Source organism: Neomonachus schauinslandi, chromosome 4, assembly GCF_002201575.2.
Source record: "Neomonachus schauinslandi chromosome 4, ASM220157v2, whole genome shotgun sequence".
Taxonomy (NCBI): Eukaryota; Metazoa; Chordata; class Mammalia; order Carnivora; family Phocidae; genus Neomonachus; species Neomonachus schauinslandi.
Genome location: NC_058406.1, coordinates 96,788,295 through 96,809,224, shown reverse-complemented (window position 1 = coordinate 96,809,224; position 20,930 = coordinate 96,788,295). Strand labels below are relative to the sequence as shown.

General features: G+C 46.9%; 1 protein-coding gene across 2 annotated transcripts in view; it reads left to right on the top strand.

Annotated features, from left to right (window-relative positions):
• Nucleotides 1-19,345, top strand: part of CD58 (CD58 molecule) — a 43,005-nt gene extending 23,660 nt beyond the window's left edge. Inside the window, exons 3-6 of one of the 2 annotated variants that reach the window (XM_021690034.1) lie at nucleotides 189-452; nucleotides 8,977-9,057; nucleotides 11,509-11,545; nucleotides 15,858-19,345. In XM_021690034.1, the coding sequence (XP_021545709.1) occupies nucleotides 189-452; nucleotides 8,977-9,057; nucleotides 11,509-11,545; nucleotides 15,858-15,867 (392 nt within the window). In that variant the 3' untranslated portion in view covers nucleotides 15,868-19,345. The remainder of the gene's footprint in view (nucleotides 1-188; nucleotides 453-8,976; nucleotides 9,058-11,508; nucleotides 11,546-15,857) is intronic. The other variant, XM_021690035.1, reaches the window with a different exon arrangement.
• Nucleotides 19,346-20,930: the final 1,585 nt, after the last annotated feature.

Below are 20,930 nucleotides of genomic sequence, written 5' to 3'. Positions count from 1 at the left end.
CTGCGTATATTCTGAATTTGAGCAGGTAGATTTGACCCAGAAGAAGAGAGAATTCTCTCCCCTGGGTGCTCAAGGAGGTGGTTGTCTTTTCCAGCTCATAAGGAAGTTGGGAGCCCTTCATACCTTTGTAGACGATGAGCCTAAATGTTACTCTTTCCTGTACTAAATACTACATTTCTTTTATCCAGATCCTCTTCCATCTCCAACACTAAATTGCACCTCGACTGCTGAAGACATTACAGTCCGTTGCAGGATCCCGGAATCTTACAACCACACAGAATTTTTAAACTACTCATGGAATTGCTTTTCAGCACTGTGTGAAAATAGCTCCGATCCATCTGAAGTGTTGATTCAGAAGAAAAATGATCTCTCACAGGAAATACAGTGTATTGTTAGCAACCCATTGTCCAAACAGACATCATCGCTTGCTTTAGCAACCTGTGTCCCAAACGGTGAGTAAACAACCCAGTGTGTCATGGCGGGGATACTCTATACAGGTGGGGCCCAGGGACCATGGATGGTTCTGGAATTTCAAACCAGAGATGCTGACTTGCATTTCACAAGTCTGAAATGTAAAATGAGGTATGGTGTTCACAGACACTGCATTACAGATATACGGATAACATTTCTTAGCCTTTTCTGTGTCAAGCACCGTTCTCATACGTTTGTTAAGTAATTCAGTCTTCCCCCAACTGTATGAGTTGGGTACTAGTCACTATGATCCTTATTTTATGGGGAGAAACCCGGACACAGGGAGTTTAGTGTGATTGATTGCCTCAGGTCAACAGATAGTAAGGGGCAGAGCCTGGTTTTGAAGTCAGGCCATTGGGCTCCGGAGCCCATGCTCCTAACTATTCACAACAGTACTTTGTAATGTTCTTAATAACCATTGTGTTCTTAAAGGCTGCACTTGTGCTCCAAGAATGTGCACTAGGTACATTTGTCTATAGGCGACTCCGTGAATAGCATGACAATCTGTCTTGGCTGTGGTCCTTTTATTTTGTTTAACTATCATGTACCTTTGTAATTTGCAATTTTTATTATCGGGGTTTTTTTTACATTAGCTTCCCAGTTTACAGACAAAAGGATTGGTAATTTGAAAGTGGATCATTAGAACATAAAAGAAGAGATGACAATTGTGAACACGTATAGTGCAGAACAGTATCCTAATTGTAAATAGTGAACCAGATCTAAGGGCAAACACAGACTCTTTGAGTCTCCTTGGGCAGCGATAGGGTGATTCTGTGAATCAATTTTTTCTGAACAAGCAACTGAAACAGAAAAAGGCAATTGAAGTCAATATAATGAATATAGAAAACCTTGAATTATATTTGATTAGTGAGCCCTTCTCCCTGAGTCTCCGATGTACTGTCCTTTTTTGAAAATTTTCTTTCCTCTCTCCCCTCTTTCATTTCTCCTCTCTCCTTTTTCCTCTTTCCTCTCTCCTCCCTCCTTTTCTTAGTAGGTTCCATGCCCAGGGTGGAGCCCAACATGGGGTTTGAACTCACCACCCTGAGATCAAGACCTGAGCTGAGATCAAGAGTCAGACGCTTAACCAACTGAGCCACCCAAGGCACCCTGAAAATTTTCAGATAATGACATGGAGGCCTTAAGTTCATTTTATCATTTTCAGGCTAAGCAGTGTGACTTCCTGGGTAAAACAAACAAATACTTCCAGATGAAGTGCAAAATGAGTTCCAGTTCTTAACTGATGGTTTTGGTCCCTAAAGGCAGAAAAAAGACCGAACCCACAGAGGTACCACTCAGGGAGGCACCCTTCGTGCAAGTCACACAATTATCCAGAAGATTTGAAAGCCAGCTGCAAAGTCAATGACAATTGTTATGCTTGGAGCAAACACTTCTTTCTTAATTCCACTTAGTGGGTGTTGCATAATAGCCAAGGTGTTATACCATATCCAAGGTGTGGAAATGCAGTTTGCATGCTAGCAGATAGTTGCCTTATCATGGGAACAAGAAACAAAAGCAGTGTGCTATTTTGGCTTTGGCCTGTGTGTGATTCACATAACCAACAAGAAAAAGAAGGTATTGTGTGCAGAATGAACGAGCAAGTTGAAATCTTGAAAAGCTTCTTGTGTCCCAAGAGTCAAATGCTTGAAGGAAATAATTTCTGAAGAAGATCCTCTATAGATTTATATGGAATATTTTAAGAAATTTTCCAGCATTTTGCCCTTGCATAGGTTTTCATTTAACCTTTACCATTGGAATTGAATGTCCAAATAAGATGCCCTTCCCTGTAGATACCTTGAGAAAAGATTGTCTTGATCACATCCCTCTCATTGATGATAAGAGATTGTTAATTTGCAAACAAACTCTCTTTGTTATGCAATAATGGTGATTCGTCTTTCTTTTCCATTTCCCCCCACCCAAACTAATAGTTCATATTGCATTATAGATTTTGTGAAAGTTTGAGAAACATTGCTAGGTAGTTCTTAGGTCATCTAAATCCTGGAGTGGTGCTGGGGCAACTGGGTGGCTCAGTGGGTTAAGCGTCTAACTTCATCTCAGGTCATGATCCCAGGGTCCTGGGATCGAGCCCCACATCGGGCTCCCCACTCAGCGGGGAGCCTGCTTCTCCCTCTGCCTCTGCCCGCCGCTCTGCCTACCTGTGTGCGCTCTCTCTGTCAGATAAATAAATAAAATCTTTAAAAATAAATAAATAAATCCCAGAGTTGTGCTGACATAGGAGACCTATATCTGGGGCCCTGCATTGGGCTCCCTGCTCAGCGGGAAGCCTGCTTCTCCCTCTCCCACTCCCCCTGCTTGTGTTCCCTCTCTTGCTGTGTCTTTCTCTGTCAAATAAATAAATAAAATCTTAAAAAAAAAAAATTGTGCTCTCTGGAGTCAAACAGGGGTTCATATCTCTATTTGCCTCAAAGCAAGTGGGAAGAGAGAGGAGAGAGCACAGTCCTTCCCTTTAAAGATCCACCCAGTGTGGCATGCATCACTTCCAGTGCCAGCAGCTTGGCCAGACTGAGTTCACGGCCACGGCTGCTGGGGGAGGCTGGGAAATGTCCTCCTTAGCTGGCTGGCCATGCACCCACTTAAAACACAGGGGTTCTATTACCAAAGGAAAATGGGGAGATTGGGTATGGGGATCACTAGAGGCTTCTACCACAATGAATATAACTTGTACCATTTTATTTTATTTTTAAAGATTTATTTATTTATTTGAGAGAGAGAGAGAGAAAGAGAACATGTGCAAATTGGGGGAGGGGCAGAGGGAGAAGGAGAGAGGACATCTCAAGCAGACTCTCTACTGAGTGCAGAGCCCAATGCGGGGCTCGATCTCACGATCCATGAGATGATGACCTGAGCCAAAACCAAGAGTTGGACGCTTAATTGACTGAGCCACCCAGGTGCCCCTAACTTGTACCATTTTAAAACATAGAGGAAATCGGAAAAACTTAAAGACTGATATAAGTAGCAAATGTAAGTAGAGATTCTCGCTTTTTTTGCACCTCACTGGTCATTTCGTGTACTCTCTGGGGTTTATGCACCCAATTTAGAAACTCTGGGTCTCAGCCAGAGGTTATGGTATCTTGGAAGACCGTGATAGCAGCAGAGATTGGGAGAAGTGGTTCAGGTTAGGGTACATGTTGAAAATACAGCCCCAAGAATTCCTAATGGTTTGAGTGGGGGAGAAGGGTCCCTAATAAGAAATGTGCAAATGACCCCCAGATTTCTGGCTCAAGCCACTGGATGAACAGTGTCACCATTTACTGAGACTAGAAAGCAGAGAAGCAGGTGTGTGGAGGATATAAGAAGTTTGGTTTGGGACATGTTTGAGATGCCCGTTAGATTTCAAATGGAGACGTCAGGTAAGGCGCTTTGATTTACGAGTCTAGGTCTCTGGTGAGTCGTTCGCACAGGAGGAGTAAGTGTGGGCAGAATCAGCATATAGTTGGCATTTAAAGCCGTGGGACTAGGTGAGACCACCTAGTGAGCAGAAGGGACAGGGACCGAGTCTCGGGAACTCCAGCATTTAGAGGCTGTTGAGAGGATGAGCGTCCAGCAGAGGAGAAGACTGAGAAGGACCTCCAGGGAGGCAGGAAGAAAACTCCAGCATGGTGGCATCTCAGGAGCCAGGGGAAGAGAAAAGGAGCAGACTGAAGAACTTCTTTTACTGTCAGTGTCATCTCCCCTGAGTATCTGCCCTCCCAGAGTGGTGGCAGCATCTGGCATCATCCCTGGGACAAAGGTTTTTGGAAGGGACTGGATCAAGTACTGTTAGATTCAGCTGTTTAAAAAAAAAAAATTTTTTTTTTTAAATATCAGTGGTGTAAAAATGTAGATGACTTCTTTCACATTAACTATATATCTATATATCTCCCAGGTAGGCAGCACTGGGCATACTGCTGCTTCATGAAGTTGTCAGAGACCCAGCAGCAGCCTGGTTCCTCCTGCCTTCCCCACTATTTCAGGCAGGAGGATCCAGAAAAGGGAGACTTTGGAAAAATCCCACACAACCCTTCCTTCAGCTCAGTGTCCAACACTTAGTCACGTGGTCAAACCTAGCTGCAAGAAAGGCTGAGGAATTAATCTTTGAGTGGAGTGATAGTATGCCCAGCTGAAAATCTGAATTCTGTTACTAAAGAGAGGCGAATGGATAGGGGGCGTTATAGGGAACTAACTAGCAGTTTCTGGCCAGGGGCTTCTCAGATCATACAGGTGGGTGACTTTCTGTTTGTCCTAACCCACCTGTGTTCCGAATAAGAGGAAAGGGTGTGTGTTCACATTCTCATTCTCATTTGTTCATTCACTTTCTCTCTCCCCTCCCCAGCCTCTCCCTTTTTCTTTTAACCCTCAGTGTTTGCCGTTGGTGACCCCATCCTTCCCTTAGCAGGGCATTGTGATCGTTTTGCCATATGCTTAAGTATTCTGCCTTTGTATTTTTAGTAGCTGGATGGAGTCCACCTTATAAACATGTCTTACTTTTCCGTTAAGGACACGTAGGTTGTTTTAGCTTTTTGATACTGTCAGGAAAGCTGCGGTAAATATCTTTGTGCCTTTTTTGGAGGGAGGGGAAGGGCACATCGCTGATGGTTTCTGTAGGTTAATATCTTAGAAATGGACTTGCAGGGTCAAAGGATGTTAGTAGAGGTACCAATGGCATCTCCCCAGTAGCTTGATGGTGATAGCTAATAGCTGTCCTCAAGGGTGTTAACTGATGCTCACAACTGCCCTGTGAGATAGGCATATTTATCAATCCCATTTACAGTTACCCCTTGAGGAAGCCGAGGCACCAAGAGGTTAAAGCACTCTGTGAGTGTTGTAATGGTTCAGTGAGACTATGGGCGTGTCACCCAGCACAGTGTCTGGCTGCTTTCTGTCAGACGTTTTTACTGAGCACTTGTAACGCTACTGCCAAATTGCCCTACCAGACACACGCTGCTAAGTTCAGCTTCCACAGGTAGTGTGGGCTAGCTGAGAACAACACTTCTAGTGTAATATTTGCATCTTTTAATAAATAACACTGGGCTTGCTATGTATCAACCTTGTGTGGGTAAGTTTATTTATAAATACAGTCGGTTCTCTTGATTTGTGGTAGTCGTGTGTCATAAAGTCACCGTGAATACGGAATTAGTGAATACTGAATGTTGCTTCTGGGACATGCAGGGTTAGGTTCCTGCAAGCTTGTGGTCACATTTTTGGCAAGAAATCATTAAATAACCTTGTTTTGTGTGTGTTTCTATTTAAAGACTCCTTATTATATATGTATTGTTGATTCATGAACATTGGACTCCCGGCCGACAGCACCATGACTTACGCCTAGATGAAGCATATCTAACACATACATTTTCTCTGAAAGGCACATCCCAGCTTTCTTGCACTTAGGAACGCTACACAGCACTTTGGCACTGTGTTTGGGGCTATTTTAGACAATGAAATAGCCAACAAAAAGCGACAAAAGTGTGGCAGTACACAGACCAGGAATAGGACACTTGCTTACATTAGAGGAGAGGACTCAAGAACAAGAGCGTTGCCTTGTTTGGCCTCAGCTGGGGACGTGCGCACCTAGCAATCAGATTTTTTTTTTAAATTTTATTTTGTTATGTTAGTCACCATACAATACATCATTAGTTTTTGATGTGGTGATCCATGATCCATTGTTTTCATATAACACCCAGTTCTCCATGCAGTACGTGCCCTCCTTAATACCCATCACCGGGCTAACCAATCCCCCCTCTCCCCTCCCCTCTAAAACCCTGTTTGTTTCTCAGAGTCCATAGTCTCTCATGGTTGGTCTCCCCCTCCGATTTCCCTCCCTTCATTTTTCCCTTCCTTCTCCTAATGTCCTCCATGCTATTCCACAAATGTTCCACAAATAAGTGAAATCATATGATAATTGACTTTCTGTGTTTGACTTATTTGACTTAGCATAATCTCCTCCAGTCCCATCCATGTTGATGTAAAAGTTGGGTATTCATCCTTTCTGATGGCTGAGTAATATTCCATTGTATATATGGACAACATCTTCTTTATCCATTCATCTGTTGAAGGGCATCTCGGCTCTTTCCACAGTTTGGCTATTGCGGACATTGCTGCTATGAACATTGGGGTGCATATGGCCCTTCTTTTCACTACATCTGTGTCTTTGGGGTAAATACCCAGGAGTGCAATTGCTGGGTCATAGGAACCTCCACACTGTTTTCCAAAGTGGCTGTACCAACTTGCATTCCCACCAACAGTGTAAGAGGGTTCCCCTTTCTCCACAACCTCTCCAACATTTGTTGTTTCTTTCCCTGTCCATTTTTGCCAGTCTAACTGGTGTAAGGTGGTATCTCAATGTGGTTTTGATTCAAATTTCCCTGATGGCTAATGATGATGAACATTTTTTTCATGTGTCTGTTAGCCAGTTGTATGTCTTCTTCAGAGAAGTGTCTTTTCATATCTTCTGCCCATTTTTTGACTTGATTATTTGTTTTTTGGGTGTTGAGTTTGAGAAGTTCTTTATAGATCTTGGATACCAGCCCTTTATCTGTAGTGTCATTTGTAAATATCTTCTCCCATTCTGTGGGTTGCCTCTTTGTTTTGTTGACTGTTTCCTTTGCTGTGCAGAAGCTTTTTATCTTGATGAAGTCCCAAAAGTTCATTTTTGCTTTTGTTTCACTAGCTTTTGGAGATGTATCTTGAAAGAAGTTGCTGTGGGCGATGTCAAAGAGGTTACTGCCTATGTTCTTCTCTAGGATTTTGATGGATTCCTGTCTCACATTGAGGTCTTTCATCCATTTTGAATTTATCTTTGTGTATGGTGTTAGAGAATGGTCGAGTTTCATTCTCCTGCATGTGGCTGTCCAATTTTCCCAGCACCATTTATTGAAGAGACTGTCTTTTTTCCATTGCATGTTTTCTCCTGCTTTGTCAAAGATTAGTTGACCATAGAGTTGAGGGTCCATATCTGGGCTCTCTATTCTGTTCCATTGGTGTATGTGTCAGTTTTTGTGCCAGTACCATGCTGTCTTGGTGAACACTGCTTTGTAATATAGCTTGAAATTGGGCAACATGATGCCCCCAGCTTTGTTTTTCTTTTTCAACATTTCCTTGGTGATTCGGGGTCTTTTCTGTTTCCATACAAATTTTAGGATTGTTTGTTCCAGCACTTTGAAAAATGTCATTGGAATTTTGATTGGGATGGCATTGAAGGTATAGATTGCTCTGGGTAGCATAGACATTTTAACAATGTTTATTCTTCCAATCCATGAGCATGGAATGTTTTTCCATCTTTTTGTGTCTTCTTCAATTTCTTTCATGAGTGTTCTGTAGTTCCTAGAGTATAGATCCTTTACCTCTTCGGTTAGGTTTATTCCGAGGTATCTGATGGTTTATGGTGCTATTGTAAATGGAATCGTTTCTCTAATTTCTCTTTCTACAGTTGCGTTGTTAGTGTATAAGAAAGCAACTGATTTCTGTGCATTGATTTTGTATCCTGCCACATTACTGAATTGCTGTATGAGTTCTAGTAATTTGGGGGTGGAGTCTTTTGGGTTTTCCACATAAAGTATCATGTTGTCTGTGAAAAGAGAGAGTTTGACTTCTTCTTTGCCAGTTTGAATTATCTTTTATTTCTTTTTGTTGTCTGATTGCTGTTGCTAGGACTTCTAGTACTATGTTGAACAATAGTGGCGAGAGTGGGCATCCTTGACGTGTTCCTGATCTTAAGGGAAAGGCTCTCAGCTTTTCCCCATTGACGATGATATTTGCTGTGGGTTTTTCATAGATGGATTTTACGAACTTGAGGAATGTTCCCTCTATCCCTATACTCTGAAGAGTTTTAATCAGGAAAGGATGTTGTATTTTGTCAAATGCTTTTTCTGCATCAATTGAGAGGACCATATGGTTCTTCTCCCTCCTCTTATTAATGTGTTCTATCACATTGATTGATTTGCGAATGTTGAAGCACCCTTGCATCCCGGGGATAAATCCCACCTGGTCATGGTGGATGAACCTTTTAATGTATTGTTGGATCCCATTAGCTAGGATTTTGTTGAGCATTTTGGAATCCATATTCATCGGGGATATCGGTCTGAAATTCTCCTTTTTGACGGGGTCTTGCCTGGTTTGGGGATTAAGGTAATGCTGGTCTCATAGAATGAGTCTGGAAATTTTCCTTCTGTTTGTATTTTTTGAAACAGCTTCAGTAGAATAGGTGTTATTTCTTTTTTGAATGTTTGGTAGAATTCCCCAGGGAATCCATCAGGCCCTGGACTCTTGTTTTTTGGGAGGTTTTTGATCACTAGCAATCAGATTTTTCACCATCCTGCTGCACGTGTCCTCTAGGGACCGTGAACGTGCTGTGAGCATTGACGTGGGGAGGACACATATATTTTAGCAAATAGGTAGATTGCAGATATGGAATCTGCAAATAAGGAGAGTCACCTGGATCTCTGTTTTGATCAGTCTGGCTGTTTCTTTCTTTCTCACTGGCTTCCTTTTTTTTTTTTTTTTTTTTTACAGGGCAGTCAAGGCACAATTTTGTGATTTTACCAGCAGTAGTCCTCGTAGCAGGAGTGGCATTTTTTTTGCTGTTTAGAAAAGGTATGTATACTTTCTTTCAAAAAAATAAGTTTTCAAACTCAAATTGGGTTTTCAAAGGCCAGAAAATTAATAGTTTAGAGACTAAAGCAAAGTTTGGAATTTTAAGTGTTTAGAAGAAAACCAAGCCTTTTGTTTCGTTTTGTGTTCCTTGTCCGAGGTTGCTGGGTCTGCCAGGTTTGCCAAGATTTTGCATGATCTTAAGGGCAGAAGGAATCCTCAGGCCATAGGGGGCTTTACAGACGTGGAAACACAGATGGATGTTCCCCGGCCTCCTTCTACTTGTGGTCTGCTTCAGCAGATATTATATCTCTGGTCTCCAAGCTGGATTTTGCAAAAGACCGCTTGCTCTTGGCTGCCAGGGCCGTACTTTCCACGTCTTCTAGCCCAAAAGGAGGTCCCGGGGAAAAGGCAGCTGTTGTTGGGGTTTGGTGACTTGGAGTGGGTCATAATGACCTGCTATTACCTGCACTGCCTTCCTGAGCCATCCTTGCTTCCTTAGAGATGTGGGCCAGCCTGGAAGGCAGCCCATGTGCCCTGGAGAATGGGTAACCTGCCCCCCATCCTGTTCTTTCCTGGGGACAAGAAGCCCCTCCTGAAGCCCCAGGGGACACAGACCAGGATCCAGGCTGTAAATGTGAAGACCAGATGTTCTTGCAGCCCCGACACTTTCCATATCCGCTTTCTCCAGAAGGCTCTTTGCAAGACTGATTTGTCACTGCCACAGGGAATGCGGAAGAGTCAGCTTTCAGCCACGTGATGGTGTGTAGGACCCATGTCATTTCACATTCACGTCTTGGACCAACTTAGATTTCACTTTCCCTAGACCTGCACTGCTCAGTACCATAGGCACTGGCCACGTGGAGTGGTTTAAATATAAAATCAAATTCATTAAATTTAATTTAAAATTTCTTTCTTCATTTGAACTATCCACATATGAAGTGCTCGGTAGCCACAGAGAGCCGGCGGCTACCGTAATGGGATGGACCAGATAGAGAAGAATTCCATCATCGCAGAAAGTTCTGTCTGTCATTGCTGTCCTAGACTACTGTTTGCACATTGCCACTAGAATATGGCGTCTCAGGAATACTGTGTCCGTATTACAGGTTGCAAATACCACAAAGATCCCTAGGTAGTAGATTACAAGTTGGTTGACTCTCCTCTAAATAAGATAGAAAAATCAGCTGAAGAAAGTTTTGAGGCTTCATTACCAATGAGTAAAATATTGGGGCAATGTTCTTGTAAAAAATTATTTTTAATCCCCAAATAGCAGCATCATTGTTAATCGTCTCCATAACAGATTGGTCCCCAGAAACCAAAATCATTTTCCACTCAGAGTTCTTGTGGGTCTGTCACCAGAATACCTGAACCAAAAAAAGGTGGTACTGAGTGCCCATGTAATTCCAAAACAGTCGGTTGATTTAGCTTTTAAAAAAAAGTTCACTCAGTGGAGAGAAAGTTACTCCCATGGGCAGTACCGGTAGCTCTGTATAACTTGAAAAAAAAAAATTGTCTTGAAAAAAATTACTTCAGCCAGCTTCACAATCGTAAAGCCATAACTTGGGAAAGGGTGAGGCATTTGGCACGGAGCCTTCTGAGGGGGACAGGGGAACGTAAGCAGCTGCCGCGGTGAGTTGTAGTTGACAGACACCACGGTAAGTTCAGTCGAGCCTGTGGACTAGGCTGCTGGACCGCTAGTCTGGCTCCAGACGAGGGCTGATGCCTTTTATGGGAGGACACTGATGCGTACGTGTGTGGAAGCCATATCTTAATGTCCAAAACGGCGCTGTCCAAAATGGTAGCCATGAGCCACCTGCGACCGTTGAACCCTTGAAACGTGGGGGTCCAAACAGATGTGCTGAAATAGAAATTACACACTGGATTTATAAGACTTAATACTTGAAAAGGGCCACAAGATATCTCATTAGTAATGTTTATTTTGATTGCATGTTAAAATGATAATATTTTTGACACGTTGGGCTTACTAAATAAAGTATTTTGAAAATTATTAAAGTGTCAAAATTAAACATTAAAATTAATTTCAAAATTAAAACATTTTGAAAATGAATTTCACCCAGTTCTTTTTCCTTTGTAAGGTGATTGCTAAAATTGTTAAATTACCCCTGTGGCTCACATATTCCTGGGCAGTGCTGGCCCACGCCATCCGAGCCTGCCCTACATCTTTAGCCTTATGCATGAGCTGCTGCAGAAATAGCCATTGTTGTTCAGTGTTTGGTTTTCTTTTTCTGTCTTCTGATGAGCAGTTTTGGAACACCTCTTTGGACCCCCTCTGTAGTTAGTTTAACTTAAGCATTTGGAAGAGCAGGAAGACCAACTTGACAGGTGTGGTTTAGAGTGTTCCAGATTCAGGTCTCCCATCAGGCAGGCTATAACTGCAGATTTCAGCTTTGCTTTTCAGTCCTTTAACTGAGTTGAAAATTCCTTTGTTTGTAGGTTGTATGAAATGTGGCAGAAACACAGAGAGAACCAAGTAAGTACCCTGTAGACTGTACAGTGGGTAAGTTACATATCATGTAGCAGAACCAGAACAGCCCTGATGTAGAGCGCCTCTTCCTTGGGGACCATCTGTCTATCTGTCACTTGTCTTGAATGGTAATATGTAGCATCAGCGCTGGGCTCGGCATTTTCCGTGTAGCACCGCCTCACACCCTCACGATGGGCCTCGCACAGGGGTGTCATTACCACTTGCTTAGAGACAGCGACTATGAGAAGTCAGGTCCCATTGCTAAGAAGCAGTCGAGCTGGGATTCAAATCAGGGTCTTCAGACTCCGAGGGTTATACTGTTAGCCTCCATCTCCCATCCCGGGAGAACTGGACCAAGGATTGGGTTCACTTCGGGAGCCAGGGTCAGAGCTGGGCCTGTATCACAAGCAAAAGCTAGGATCCAGACACTGTTAGGAGTAGCAGTGCTGACTAAGGAGGCTATGGAGGCTCCAGAAGGATCCCTGTCCCCCACCACGTCCTTGGCAGTCAGGAGGCAAGGGCCCAGGAGCTGGGCTTTAGGGGGTGATGGGAAGAGTAAAGGCTCAGGGCTGTAAAGGGCGGGATAGGGAGTGAAGAGTCATCCTCTTTGGGGCAGCAGATATCGGTGAATAGAGGGAGCTGGGGCTGAACTGGCAGGCTTGGCCATGCCAAGATAGAGAGAGTTGCCCAGAGGCTTGTGTCATTTTTTCCTGGGAAACCACTGAGGATTTCTGAGCAGAGCTCTGCGTTAGACAAAGTATATGGGGAATTAACAGACAAGAGGCTGGAGAAGGGAACACTGGTTGGTGGACAATGAAACAGTGCAACCAAGCAGAGAGGGCCTGAATCGTGGTGGTCGTGGCAGAGTGGCCGTGAGGGCTAGGTGCGGGAGGAAGTGTGGTGGTCATATTAACGAACATTCCAGCTGAGAGGGCGGGCTCCCTGCCGCGGGGGTGGGGGTGGGGGTTCCCTGCCAGCTCATCTCTCACGGGCCTCGGACAAGTCTGTTCAACTCTCTGTGCCTCAGTTGTCTTCTATGGAGAATGGGCATAACAAGAGTAGAGAAATAATAGTGTTGGTAATAATAGCATAGAAATAGCAACATGTATAAACAAGTTAATAAAAATAAAATGCTTTGAACAGTGACTGGCTCAGAATGGGGCTTAATAAATGTTACTGTGCTATTATGGTTATGAATATTATTATTAACCAGGAAAGAGGCCAGAAGTGGCAGGAATTCCGACGCTTGGTGCCTGGAAGATGGTGGCCCCACCAGGCGTATGGAGGAGTCAGGCGCGGCTCTGGCTTGGGAAGCTGGGTCTGTGCTGTGACGGGCTGAGTGTGGGGTGGGCGCATTACTTGGGTCCTAGGTCCGGCGCATAACTGCAGAAGTGGCTTTAGGGGCTGTGGCTGGAGCTACAGCATCTTCATCAGGACAGTAACTGATGCTCTGAGCGTCTGAGGTCACCAAGAAAGCCAAGCCCAAGGCCCTCGGGTGACAGGCAGAGTGGAGGAGCCAGGGTGGGACAAGTCCAGGAGGAGAGCCAGGGTGGCCCCCTGCTAGAGACCCTCAGGGAGGTGGCTGCGTACTAAAGGGGAGGAGAGGCTAAGGAGGAGGGCGGGTGGTCAAGACCTTTGGCTTTGTTGAGTGAGTTGCTGATTTTCAAGAAAGCCATGGGGTCAACGGTTGGGGTGGGAATGAGGACAGGCCTCTGCGCAGCAGGGAGCACCTGTGTGCCACGGGGCCCGGGGACTCAGAGGGTCCCTTTCTCCCCAGCTGCTGGCCGGGACACGCCCAGGTTACCAGGGAGGCCGGCGGTGGCAGGAGGCCATGCGGAGGGGGCTGGAGAGGGGGTGAGCAACGGTAGGTGAGGTGAGGAACAGGTGTGCCAGCAGGGAAGTGGGGAGAGAAAGACGACACGGTGGCTATTACAGATTGGCGGCAGTAAGCATGAGTGCCAGGGCAGGGCGAGATTCCTGGTGGGGCTCTGCTGAGACCCAGCTGGTGACAGCAGAGGAGCGCCATCAGAAGCATGACTGCCGACGTCATGCAAGGCAGGCTGTGAGCCAGAGGTGATGGAGCATCCCAGAGCTCATGCCCTCGCCGGCTCCGTGAAAACGGAGGTTACTGCAGTGAGGTCAGGCACTGTGTTAGTTGATGGTTTGAGATCATGTTCCCAGGGAGGCCTGACATTGTGTGGGATTCAGAGAAGGGATACGTTAGGGTTCCCACCCTGGAGCAGCTTGTGGGCACACTGGAGAGAGAGGACGAGAACATAAACAGTTAGAAGGGCGGAGGCACGGGGTAATGGGCCAGAATGTGTGGTGGGGATGGTCAGGGCTGGGCAGCCAGCCGAGGGGAGGTGAAGAGGCCAGAATCATCATGAAGACTCTGAGCGGGGGAGGATGGGAGCTGGATCTTCAGAGCAGGGGTGGAGTGGAAAAGGCATTCCAGCCGGAAGAAGCAGCAGAGGCAAAGACATGGAGGGGAGCTAAACCTCGTGGTTTATTTGACGGAGAGATTGGCCTACTTAGCATCAAAGTGAGCAAGTGGCAGAAGAGTGAAGTCAGGGACATGAAGATGGAACGATATGGGAATAGGGAGCCATTGTAGGCTCTTGAGCAGGAGAGTTCCGAAAAGCATGAAAAGCACTGCTTTGGGATAATGAGTCTAGGAAGGTAAAAATGACATCTGAGGGTGACATCCTCAGGAGAAACCTGGGTAGCTTGGGGCTGGGTGTGGGAGCTCACATTTCTTGGTGTATTTTTGTTTACTCTTCAGATTTTGTACCTATTTAATAATAATTTTTAAATTTAAAGAGCCCACTGTGGCTGCAGTGGGACTTCCTTAAACTCAATTATTAAAAGAGTTACATATATGGTGGAGGGGGGAAGGGTTGGAAGAGTAGTGGGGGAGGGGACACGCATAACCAGGAACAAAGGCCAAATTGTCACATTTCTGTGAGGACAGTGTCTGAAAGAGCTAGACCCAATCAGAAAATACCCAAGGACAGCCAGTAGATTTCAGATAGCTGAGAGAAAAATGGACATGACATCACACTTTTCACCCACACAGGCCAATGTCGACAATTTCCGGGAGTGCTGGTAGTCTCTGTTTTTGTGTAAATGCCTAGAAAACAGGTCACAAAGTCACCCAAGTTAAAAAGGGAGCAGAGAACCCTGTTTCTGTGGGAAGAAAGATCTGCAGTCTGTAGGCCGTGTCTCAGCCTGAAGGGGAGCTGGAGAGGCAGGCCCCATTCATTGGCAGGAGGTGCACCAGGTGTGGGCGTGGGTGAGGAGAGCCCCCTGAAGGGGGGAGGCGGGGGGGTGGGGGAGCAGCAGGGCACCGAGCCTTGCACCTGCAGAGCTGCTCTAAGGAGTCCTGTGCCTGCTGGGACACGTTTGGGAAGCAGCGCCCGCTTCACCCCCTCAAAAATTCACTGCACCCATTTTCACGGTCTGTTAGATTATTTTTTTTAAGGTTTTATTTATTTATTTGAGAGAGAGCACAAGCAGAGGGGAGAGGCAGAGGGAGAGGGAGAAGCAGACTCCCCTCTGCAGGGAGCCCGGGACCAAGACCTGAGCCGAAGGCAGACACCCAACTGGCTGAGCCACCCAGGCGCCTATTAGATTCTTAATAAGGAAAGCTCATAATTTGCTCCCTTTTACCTAACCCCTGTGACTCCAGCGCTCACTGTTTATGATCTCTGGTCACTAACGGGGTACGGATATTTGGGGAACCCTGGTGTGGTCTGGGCTGCGCCTGGCAGATCTGGTCTGACCTATGAAGTACAGACTGTAGGGAAGGCGCTAGGCAAGAACGGGAACCTCAGTTTGAAGGGGCGTGTCCAGGCAATTCTGCAGCTTTGTGCCTGGGCTCATTTCCTCTGAGCTAACTGGGGCTGGTCCTGTCACCACTGCAGAGATGACTCATCAGGAAGAGAGGCTGAGGGAGGGGCAGTAACTATCCCCAGGAGACTCATGTGGCAAGGAGCGGATAACTGCCACAAAGAGAAGCAGCTCATGTAAGGGTCCTTAAGGTCTCAGCTTTGTTCTTTGGAGAGTTCGATGACACTCAAAGACTGAGTTGGTTTGAGGTAATGGGCTGTTAACGAGTGCCTCGCCCTGAAGGTGGTACTTCCTGTGGGCCTCTAGCTACCATCCCAGGAGGGCCCAAGACCAGTCTCCCTCCATCTCTGCTCCCCGGAGCCCTTGGCTTTGATGGCTTTATTGTAAAAGGGCTACTCGCATTAGACTAGGAGGGTAATTTGGTCTGCATTTTACAAGGTACTAACATGAGATCTTTTTTTTTTAATAGCCCCAGTTGACCGGTACTACAAGATGAAATCAAATGTATAGCGACTAAGTTATTTAAATAATGGAACAAAAAGCCATCTGATTTGCCATTCAAGTTTATGTCATCTTCGAGGACATTTTGGAATTCTAATCTGAAGTGGCCCTCCACCAGAAGGTTCTTTTCTGGAAGAAATATCAACTAACAACCAGCACCAGTATCTACCCTATCCCTGCTGTGATCTATGACTAGATACTGTAGATGACTTTTGCCTCTCAATTTTTTACTATAAATTTTCTATCAGAGAGATATAAATTTGTAAATATGTAAATATATACATAAGTGGTAGATGGTTTGGCTTTTTTTTTTTTTTTCCTCTTAGGTCAGAAAAATATTCTGAGTCACACACCTCAGGAGGTGAAGGTTTTTTCCTAAAATCTATCTTCCGCTTCTCTTTTGTTTTAGAGGGAAAAGAATTCATTGCAGGATTGGTAGTAGAGTGAGGGAGGAGATGGACAAAGTACGTTCCGCATGCTGGGTCCGTTGTTCTTGACAGGAGGCGAGGACACACGGGTCTTTTCGTTTATTTTGCTAAGACCAGATCGCCGCCATCCACACGCAGGGAGACTTGTCTCATGAAGGTCTCTTAACTCACTCAGTGTCTGGTGTTAGCTGTCACATGGGCAGGGAAACAGCAGAGAACTCTTAAAAACTGTAAAGTCCTATACAAATGCAGAACAGAAGCGTCTCCTGAATGAGGAAGCAGACGGCCCTGGCTGTCCCTCAGGTGGCCATCATATATACGAACATCCCAAGCCCTTAGCTCCTGAACCCACACTACCCCTGGAGCTCCTGCCACATGAGAGTCTTCAGCCTCAAAGAGGAAATACTGCTTTTTCACACCAAGACAAAGTGTGCTGAAAGCCACGTGAGGCAGCTCTCTCAGGGCCCCTCCCAGGTATCAGCAAGAATGAGGCAGGGTCCTGGGCGCCCTGAGTACTGCTGGGAAGGCCCACCCCTACTTCTCCCTGGTCCTCCCACCTCTGGGCAGCAAAGCTTCCTATCAAAATGTGTGTCTGGCTCATCCTGTGAAACCCTTTATTCCAGGCCCTGTGGGGAGCCTGGGACTCCCAGAACATCCTTCGCCTTCCAGACCGTTGTCTCTAGATGCTCCGTAAGGCCCTTTCTGACCCCTCCATCAACGGCAAAATTCCTCGTATTCTCTGCTATGAATGTTCCCTCCCCTTTCTGTTCTCACCGGAACCTGACTCTCCCCGAGGGATGCTGCTTCCTGAGGCCCTCTCAAGGGCCGGTTCCTTCCTCTCCTGTGCTCCTTGGACCCTGGGCAAGAGGGAGGGCCGGTGTCCTCCTGGCTCCTGTCTGCTTCCAGCCCACGCCTCCTTCCTCAGTTCCGATGGGCACACCAGCAGATCACCACCACCACACACCCCTTTTCTGGTTATCTTTGTTGTTCCTCAACCTGTGAAAATTTTAGCGCTAGGTCCAGATCACTCTTTCCTAACGCTCCTCCCTTCATCTGAGTGTGCTTTCAGAACCCCCAGGTCCAGTGCCCTGGCATGGTCTGCCCCAAGCATCTTGCCTCCCTCCCTTCCCAGCAGCCACCGTCCTGGTCTTGCCCCTGACCTTCCACCACCAATGCCCGCAGCCCCTCACAGTCCCTGTTAAAAGCATCCCTGCTCCGCTCTCCGTCTTACACGTCTCTCCCTTGGCGCCCCACTCCACAGACCCTGCAGCCCCAACAGGTCCTCCAAGCCAGTGACCCCACGGCCCCCCACTGGCCTGCAGCCGCTGCGACTTCTCGTTCTCCGAGTCGTGCTGGGTCTCCATGTTCATCATGAGAGCAACCTGCTACCTTCACTCTTTTACCCTGCGGTTCATCCTCCTCATTTGGCCAAATCCCAACCCTGGGCAGAGGCACCTCTGCTGATTCCCTCCCTGCACCTGAGCTGCTAAGGACCCTTGCAGGCAAAGACAGCCCTGGGCTGAGGAGTGTCATCTCAGTGACTGCAGACCCCCAGGGGGCTCCCAGTGGCTCTCAGCCTCGCTGCATTGCCCTGGTCTGCTCACTGTCTCCTCCCCTCTCTTCCTAGACCTGCAGCCCTGTGTCTTCATGCTCTGCTGCTTGCTTCACTTCCTCTGTCACTGAAACAAAAGCATCCAGAAGAACCTCCCGCCACATGTCTACACACCCAACTGCATTGGCAGCCATGTCCTTTGCCTCCCCTCCTGTGACTGCACGTGAACCCTCCTTTGCTCCTCCTGAAACCTCCATTCTCCCCCCTTGTCTTATTCTGCTGGGGCTGCCATGACAAAATACCAGTGGCTTAAAAAACAAATTAGACTGGGTGACTTAAAAAAACAGAAATTTATTTTCTCACAGTTCTAGAGGCTGGAAAGTCCAAGATCAAGGTGCTGGCTGGTTTGGCTCCTGGTGAGGGCTCTCTTCCTGGTTTGCAGGCGGCTGCCTTCTCGCTGTGTCCACTCATGGCTGGGAAGAGCCCTGGTGTCTCTCCTCTTCTTCTGAGGACACGAGCTCTACCAGAGCAGGTTTCTACCCTCAGGGCCTCATGTAACCTTTGTCACCTCCTCACGGTCCTGTCTCCAAATAGAGTCACACGGGCATTAGGGTCTCAACAGGTGAGTCTTAGGACAAAAATATTCCATCTATGACACTGCTTCTGTGTGGGATCCCAGCTGCCCTCATCTACTTAAGGAGATCACTCCTTGTCTACCTCTCTCCCGCATCATCAGCATTTACCTCTCTGCTACGTCATACAAACAGACTGTCATTTCCCATATCTTCAAAAAAACAAAATACTCTTTATTCACTTCCCCATCTAGCTCTTGTCTCATTTTTCCACTATCTTTAATGTAAAAGTTTCTCAAAAGAAATGATCTGTACTTCCTTTTTTCTGACTCCTCTCCTCCTTTCTTGAACCCACTTCAATCAGGCTTGTCAATGTTACCAGGGACCCCCCCTCCCCCAGCCATGGGATCTGGTGGGTAGCTCTCCAGCCTCATCTTGCCGTGTCTGTAAGCAGCATTTGGCTCAGTGGAGTAGTTCCCACGTACTTAGTGCTTTGTAGATGCTAGGTTCTGTGGGGTCTGCGACAGGAAAGCTTGCAATGTGATAGGGCAAACAGATCTGTGAGCACTTGTGATGAGTGTACTAAGTCCTAAAACAGAAGTATAGACAAAGAACGAAGGAATTACAACCATATGATCCAGCTGTTCCACTCCTTGGTGTATGCCCAAGAGAAAAACATGTCCACATATATGAATGTTCATAGATCATTACTCGTAATAGCCAAATGGAACAATCCATATGTCCGTCAACTGATGAAAAGATAAACGTGGTACATTCAAACAATGGGATAGTAGTCAGTGTAGAAAGTAATGAGGATCTGAGGGCGCCCGGGAGGCTCAGTAGGTTAAGCAAGTGTCTGACTCTTGATGGCGGCTCAGGTCTTGACCTCGGGGTCATGAGTTCAATCCCCATGTTGGGCTCCCCGCTGGGTGTGGAGCCTACTTAAAAAAAAAAAAAGTGATGAGGGTCTGATATGTGCTACCACATGGGTGAGCCTTGAAAACGTGCTCAGTGAAAGAAGCCAATCCAAAGAGACCACACACTATATAAGTTCATCCATACAAAATAGAATAGGCAGATCTATAGAGCTAAAAAGTGGATTCCTAGTGGCCCAGGGCTGGGAGGAGGATGTTGGGTCAGGGGAAGGAGTGACTGCTAATGAGGGCATGGTTTCTTTTTGGGGTGATGACAATGTCCTAATATTGTAGTAATTGTATAACTGTCAGACTAAAACCATCAAATTGTACACTTCAAATGAGTGGCTTGTACTGTGTGTGAATTATGTCCTAATAAAACCGTTATTATAACAAAAAGAACTAAGCAATTAGAGGAGGGCTGGCCCTGGGAAAGGGAGCCCCCCCACCCCCCACCCCCGGAGCCGGCCTTCCCCGTCGGCTGCTTCAGCCCTGGCTCAGCCCTGGAGGCTAATGGACTATGTGGGCGACTTCCCTAATCTCAGGACCCCAACTACGGTTTCCCCACTCTGCCTGGGGCTGAAAATTACCAGAGGATAAAGCGACCTTCTATTTGGAAGTCAGAGCCAAGAACAATCATCTAGCCTCAAACACCAACCAGTGAGTCTATGAAAGTGTCATGAACCAGAGTTCAACTTAGAATCTCAAGACAGGGGCGCCTGGGTGGCTCAGTCGTTAAGCGTCTGCCTTCAGCTCAGGTCATGATCCCAGGGTCCTGGGATCGAGCCCCACATCGGGCTCCCTGCTCAGCGGGAAGCCTGCTTCTCCCTCTCCCTCTGCCCACGACCCCCCCCCCCCCCCCACTCATGCTCACTCTTTATCTCAAATAAATAAATAAAATCTTACAAAAAAAAAAGATTCTTGAGACTGATCGTCCCACTGTGTGTCTCCTCCCGGCCACCCTTAGCCATGCTCTGCCCCGCAACCACATCCCCTGCTCATCCATCTTCTGCATTCCCATTCCCTGCCCAGCCCCTCCTTCCGGGGTGCTTCCCCTGCAGAGCCAGTGGAACCTCCCTCCACAGTCAGCACTGGACCCTCCACCCCCCTCCCCCACCCTCGGCCTCGTCTCTGCATCCCTGGTGCTCCTCCCCGAGGCCTCTGGCTCCATCAGCAGCCCTCCCCAAGGGACAGGCAGGTGCTACTGCTCTCTCTGATTCATGCATGAGGAAAGCCACAGGCACCTGTCCAAGGTCAGCCGGTCACAAGCGAAAGAATCAGGACTCCAACCGGGCAGTGCAGCCCCAGAGGGCTCTTCACCACCAAGCTACACTAAGAGAAGTTAGAGGCATGTGGCCACTCTTCCACGGAGAGTGGGGAGACCTCTGAAACCCTCAGATTTACGCCCCCCACCCTCAACTAAAAGGTCAGCTGTGTGTGTCCACCAGCCAGAGGAAGCCCAGCCCCGGCCACTGGGCCACGTAGTGAGAGGCCTAGTAGCAGCCCAGGGCCTGTGTGGTCCGAGCGGGAGTGACCAGGGATGGCGGAAGTGAGAGTGAAGTGAGCAGATGTGTG